The sequence below is a fragment of the Mandrillus leucophaeus genome, unplaced genomic scaffold (assembly GCF_000951045.1).
Source record: "Mandrillus leucophaeus isolate KB7577 unplaced genomic scaffold, Mleu.le_1.0 Scaffold40, whole genome shotgun sequence".
Taxonomy (NCBI): Eukaryota; Metazoa; Chordata; class Mammalia; order Primates; family Cercopithecidae; genus Mandrillus; species Mandrillus leucophaeus.
In genome coordinates, this window is record NW_012104254.1 from 263,864 (window position 1) to 270,976 (window position 7,113).

The window sequence follows — 7,113 nt, forward strand, 5'->3', positions numbered from 1 at the left end:
TGGCCATAAAACTCATTTTCATGGTACACTTGTCTCAGAGGAAATTATTAGCCCATCAAACACTGATTAGAAAACAATTATCTAAATAAATCTAGGCAATAATCTTTACTAACTCTCATATAACTAAATTTGCTGGGATAGGTAAGAGAACCTAGGAATAAGTTAGACCCTATTCTCCTAACAAACAGATCTTCAGGTAATTGTGGAAACAGCAACAAAGTGGCATTCTTACTCCTATAAATGGACTCCTGAAAACACTTTGATGAAATAAAGTCTCATTAAAGCTTATGTCACCTACAAGTTTCTCACAGCATGCTAGTGCAAATTTATTAGCTCAGAAAGGACAACGGATCTGCCACCCCTGGCAAAAAGAGGACTTGTTGTTCTGAGTAATGAGGAAGTAAGAAACTAACACTGAGCACCTAACAGTAAGCGGGTCAGATCGTTTGCAGTGACTCTCTGATATACACTGTATTTTTACACATGAAGAAACTGAAGATCAGCTACTCTGAGGGTTCAGATCCAAATAGTGAGTACAAAACACCGTTCCCACTAGACTATGTTTCAAATTCCTTCTAACTCCTTTAAAGATTTACTTAATTGTACCCCATTGTGACTAAAACCTCATTCCGTTGTGTACTTCTTACCAAGCAGAATAGAGCCTCCCAATTTTTTCTCTGTCACAGCACTTTGTAATATTGTCCTAGATACTGGGGGAAATGGATAAAGCAGCCTGTGGGCAGGCCATGCACAGCCCCTCCAAGCGGAAGGAGATGAGGACACTAGCACAAGTGCTGAGCTCATCAGCTGAGAAGCTCTAATATGAAACAGTACAAACAAAAAAATTCAACTTGTTAGCTGTTTCCCTGCCACTGCCTGTTTAAGTCCTTAAAAATAAATACCAACATGAAACAAAAACCACATGCAACATTACTACTGAAGGAAAAAAACAAAACAAGAAGTTCAAACCATTTGAACAGGAGAAGGTGATACAGGAGAAACTAAGGGATCCGGATGGGGCAGTTGAAACATCTCAGGTTTAAACTTGGCATTCGCTATCTTCACACATTCCTCGAGCGTTGTGATGAACGTGTTACACGTGGCACTAAGCAGAGAAGAGGCTTCATTCATGTTCTGAAAAATTACACAAAGACTTGAACAGATTTGCATACAACGACATGGAATCATATACAACCTTATCACTAAATAAAAAGACATCTCCAACAGACCCATTACTATGTTCAAATTTATTTAAAATACAGTACCTTAGAAAATTAAGCTGGGGCAAAAAAAAAAGAAGAAAATTTAAAAATCTATGAATAAGAAATGCCTGTCTCCTAAACAATGTATGAAACTAGATTCTAAGAAAAACTAAGTTTTGCATTGAATTATCATATTGAAAAATCGTGTACAAAAATTTATCTTAGAGAAATCTAACCTAAACAGTAATTTTCATTTTCCCAAAAGTGGTCACAGACATGGAATACCCTTAGAATTACTTAGTGGCAGTACAATTCATGTCTACCCTCTATCTGTTCTCCCACTTCTTCCTTGACAGAGTAAAAACCCCAATTTTGTTCAGGATCGCAAAGTGCCCTGATCCTGGGGGATGAATAGAGACTGATCTAAGCTAGTCATGGCTATTCCAAGACTCTTTACCAAATGCTCATTTTTTTCCTGGTTTCCCTTGAGCCAGAAAAAAACAAAGATGAGAAGTCTGCTGGAGAATTTCTGGGATTTTTGTTCCCTGATTCAAAACCAAGCACAGCAAGTTGAGAAGGACTCTCTCCACCCTGGCAACCGCACTGCCTCCTGCCTCTTTGTGAGCTTGACAGTCATCTTGACACCTGGGGCATTAGGAGAAAAACTCAACACATCAAGAATGGCAGAGTGGAAAATGCAACAAGCCTGAGTCCCTAATACTGTCACCGAGCTGCTGTAGCAAGTGTGAGAGCACCCACCTCCAGGGAGCTTGTGGTCAGTTTGTCCTTGCACTTCTTACACAAGATTCCTCTCCAACAGAAGAAAGTCACAGAAGAAGAAGGAAGATTTCTTGCTGCACTTCTATCAAGTTAGGCAAAAAGGGACAGGCAACATGCTGGCCTTTCACCCAGAGAGTGGTATAGCTCACCGGTCCTATTTTACCATAAAGAATGAGCCTATTATAGCCCGATCCTAGTAATCTGAGTTTTGATTCCTAAGTCACTGTTCTGAGAAGGATTTGTTTTAAGTTATTCCATAAAGATAAGTTATCAACTCTCACAGTTGAAGCAGGGACCTTATTACCAAAAAAAGAGAATAGCAGCTGGCCAGTGAATTTATGCCGCTAGCCTAGAGAACAAAGCCTGGAATGCTTCTTCCCCACTCCAGCCTCCAAATTATTAGAGTGGCTGCAAAGACAAGCCTTGATCCCCGGAGAAATATGCTACTTCATGTTCTTCTCTGGCCACACAGACAAAACCGAGAAGATGCTACAGATTTCCAGATAGTCTACAGTAGGCAGAACCCAGAAAAGCTGAAAATAACTCAATGTGAAAATGCCTATCATCTTATGGAATGACTGAGGATCTCCCCAGAGCACTCCAAAGCATAACCGCACATGAAGAGATCCTCTTTGCTCTACCTCTGCACTAGGAGATGAATGATTCTCATCATGGTGAACAAATTCCTGTATCGTATGAACTTGCTGCATTAAGAGGTCACAGTAGAGGCGAAGTTCAGACATTTTGGTTTTCAGCGATTCACTGGTTTCACTTATTTCTGAAAAGAACATATATAAATATCCAGTTAGATCATTTTCATATTCTTTGGGCAATGCAACAAAATGTAATCATTTAAAAAAGCAATGAATATAAATACCTATAGCTCAAGAAATGTGAGAACTTGGGAATAGGATACCAGAGCCCTAAGGAAACATCTTCTCTTTAGATAATTGGGAAAAAGCTGACAGTTACATGCCTGCCACATTTAGGTGATTTCCAGAGATAGGATGATGACCACTGGATATTTTATACAGGATATTTCCATTCCATTACTCATCTTCCATTTAAATAGTGCTTAGTTTTCTTTTGTGAGTTGCTTTTTTATTTTGTCCTTTATACATTTTTTTCCAGCTCTGATGTTGATTTTTCTCTTAGCAATATAAACTGATAGTTTGTAAAAGTTCTTACAAATTAAAGATAGTAATCTTTCCTCTATCTTATATACTGCAAATACCTTATCCAGATCTGTTAGCTTCCTTTCAGTTCTCTTTATTTTGGCTTACAGAAGTTTTAAATTTTTATGTAATTAAAACTATTATATATAAACATTCATTTATTTTCTTCTGATCCTTTCAGTTTCATTTTCACATTATACTATTTTCAACATTTTTTATTAAGAGCATACTTTCTTCCTTAGTATCTCCAGACAAACTAAACATCCAGCCATAATCTCAGCCACTCACAAGCCAATACCTTTTAAACTAGAAGTATAAGCTACATAGGAGAAAAATTCGTAGAGTAAATTTCTGGTGATTCTCCACACTCCCTGGGCCAGGTCCCAGTGGCCTTGCTCTCTGATCCTAGCCACAAAGCCACTTTTGCCAGAGTGGACAAAGTAGCTCTATCTGTCCATTTAATCTAACCTAAATAAATTCCTGCTCACATTTAAGCCTGTTCTTTCTCCTTTAAAAAAAAAAAAAAAAAAACTGTGGTAAAATATGCATAAACATAACATTTACTATTTTAACCACTTTTAAGTATTCATTTCAAAATGTGGCATTAAGTACATTTGTATTTGTAAAATCATTACCACCATCCATCTCCAGAACATCTTCATCTTCCCCAGCTGAAGGCCTGTACCCACTAAACATTAACCCTATTTCCACCTCCCCCCGGGCCCTGGGAACCAACATTCTATTTTCTGTCTGTATAAATTTGACTGCCCTGGGTATTTCATATAAGTGGAATCATAGACTATATGTCTTTCTGTGATTAGCTTATTTCACTTACTGTAATGTCTATAAGGTTCATCCACAGTGTAGCATGTGTCACATTTCCCTTCCTTTCTAAGGCTGAGTAACATTCTATCATGTATTTTGTTTATCCATTCATCTACCAATGAACATTTGGGTTATTTCCATCTTTTAGCTATTGTGAATATCCATTCCTTCTTATCCTACCTGTAGCCATATTCTGTAATGTTTTCATATATTTCAAAATTGTTATAAATTCAATCCTCAGCCTTCATTTCTCAATACCTGTAATTTACCTGCTTTCACTAATGTAATGTGTATTTAATTATAAAAGTAACACATACTTAATAAAAAATTTTGAAAAATATAAAAAATATAGAAAAGAAAAATCAAACAACTGTACTACGGTTCGAATATGGTTAGTTTCCAGCAAAATTCATGTTGAGGCTAGGTCCCCAGTGTGGCAGTGTTAGGAAAGTAGTACCTCTAAGAAGTGTTTAGGTCATTAAAGAGGTTTCATACCTTCCTCAAAGGAGTGAGTGAGTTCTCAACCTCTTGGAACTACATTATGGGAAATACAGTTATAGTTACTATGAGAGCAGGTTGTTATAAATTGAGGCTGCCTCTTGTGTTTGATCTTTTCTGCACACGCCCGCATTCCCTTGCTTCCTCCACCATGCTATGATGCAGCATGAGGCCCTCACCAGAAGCCAACTAGATACAGCTGCCCAATCTTGAACTTCCAGCCTCTAGGGCCATGAGTCATACCTCTTTTCTTTAGAAATTACACAGTCTCAAGTACTGTGTCAAAGCAACAGAAAATGAACTAAGACAAACTATAATCTCACTATCAAGAAATTGTCATTTTCACATTATATCTGTATATAGTTGAACTGATAACATAAATCATTTGCTTTGCTTTCAGTTTCTAAAAATCTTTTTGAATTGGCAATATGCATACATGGTAAAGTCAAAAGATACCAAAGGGTATACAGCGACAAGTGAGTCTCCTTCCCACAAATTCCACTTCCAAAGGTAACAATCTGACCAATTCTTACATACCTTTCCTAAGCCAGCCAATGAATACTAACACTATATATAATTATGAATCCTGCTTTTTTCAATGATCATTTAACCTTGGGCATTTTCTCACACTGAAATTCGTTTTAAACATCTTACTATCTATATATCAGCCAATGAAAGCACGAGTTTAGGCTGGGCGCAGTGGCTCACGCCTATAATCCCAACACTTTGGGAGGCCAAGGCGGGCGGATCACCTGACGTCAGGAATTCAAGACTAGCTTGGCCAGCATACAAAATTACAAAAATACAAAAATTAGCCAGGCATGGTAGCAAGTGCCTGTAATCCCAGCTACTTGGCAAGCTGAGGCTGGAGAATCGCTTGAACCTGGGAGGCAGAGGTTGCAGTGAGCCAAGAAAGCGCCATTGCACTCCAGCCTGGGCAACAGAACGTGGCTCCATTTAAAAACAAAAAAAAACAAAAAAACAAGAAAGAAAAAGTTTATTGAGACATTCCCCTAAATTTATAGCTTTTATAAAATGTTTACTATAATAAAGATACATGTAAATCTACATTTCTAATTATTTCCTTGGGATAGATACTAAAAGTGAACAGGCTATTTTATTTATATTTATATTTATATTTAAGAAAGTACTCTCACCACAAGGGAAAAGTTTATAGTTACCTTTTTCTTTTTTAGTCCTTGTGTCAGTCAAACATGCTTTGGAGCTCCCCAGAGCGACCAGCCACCTCTGTCTTTCAGCTGCATTCACTGCCTTCATGTAGAAATGCTGCTCTCCGGGAATGATTAATTCCATTCTTGTGTTGTCTGCTGAATGAACTATGATGAAAAACAAAGAGGAAATACAGTTACAGACTTAAGTAATTTAAGGGGAATCAAATAATCATCTAATCACACAGTATCAGATGCTTCATACACCTAAAACAATGAACTATCATTCATGATGCGGCCAGTGCATCAGTGGCACTCCCCAAACCAACATTCTCATATAGACCCAGGGTGATAATGGTGCCAAAGCGATGACAGAGTATGAAAAAGAAAACAGGGACATACTAACTACTGAGAAGTGAGACCCCCCTCACCCACCTTGGGGCCACTTATCATATTAAATACAACTGCAATGAATGTTACACTATCACACATTTTTTACTGATTTCCTTGAAAGTAAAGTCTTTGTTTTCATATCCCCCAAGGCTAGGATAGTGCCTGACACATAGAAGGAATGTAATAAATGACAACTACAGCCACCATCTATCCGAAGAGTAACTCTATGATATGCCCTTAATTATGGATCATAGCATAACACATGGAAGCCATGTATATTTTGAAGACATTCATCTCTTTGCTTCTTTCTACCTCTTCTCCTACAACACACACGCACCTCCTTTGATGCTCTGAGAAAAGAAAGCTAATCAGGAATTATGATGAGCCAATCCCAAGTCTTTGTTGTAAAACAAAATTTGTGTTAAGCTGTCATTCATCAATAAATATTTACTCAGCTCAGAGCAGTGCTAGTAGAAGGCAAGATAGAGGGGGAAAAAAAAGATGTCTTTGCTTCTATACAGTTGACTATTTAACCAAGATACAAACGGACACACCAAAAACAATCAGAATACGTATATGTTTAACTCTTTGGTGCAGAGATTTCTTGTGTAATTATGAGAGAAAGTAATTTAAGACAGGAAATTTAAAAGGCTTCAAGAAGAAGGATTTGATGAAAGCAGGATTTGGTTAAGAAAATGAATGAGAAAAAGCTTAAATGAGAAAATAAACACAGAATGTACTGAGAATATTAGGAAACAAGCAAATAGAGGCTTCCATTGTAGTGCAAAGTAATATTGATATTTGTTTAGCCAGCGCAGTGGTGCAAGCATGCACTCCCAGCACCTGTAGACCCAGCAACTTGGGAGGGAGAAGGCTGAGGCAAGAGGATCACTGGAGCCCAGTACAGGCTGTGGTGAGCTACAATCACACCACTGCACTCCAGACTGGGTGACAGAGCAAGACCCTGTCTCAAAAAAAAAAAAAAAAGGAAAAGAAAAGAAAAGAAAAAAGGCCGGGCCGTGGCTCACGCCTGTAATCCCAGCACTTTGGGAGGCCGAGGCGGGCGGATCA

The 7,113-nt window shown here is 38.0% G+C and overlaps 1 protein-coding gene across 1 annotated transcript in view; it reads right to left on the reverse strand.

Annotated features, from left to right (window-relative positions):
* PLEKHA3 (pleckstrin homology domain containing, family A (phosphoinositide binding specific) member 3) overlaps positions 1–7,113 on the reverse strand; it is a 24,526-nt gene that overhangs the window by 8,412 nt on the left and 9,001 nt on the right. Inside the window, exons 3-5 of the mRNA XM_011991818.1 lie at positions 5,662–5,817; positions 2,624–2,760; positions 970–1,134 (exon numbers count right to left, since the gene is read on the reverse strand). Of these exons, the coding sequence (XP_011847208.1) occupies positions 970–1,134; positions 2,624–2,760; positions 5,662–5,817 (458 nt within the window). The remainder of the gene's footprint in view (positions 1–969; positions 1,135–2,623; positions 2,761–5,661; positions 5,818–7,113) is intronic.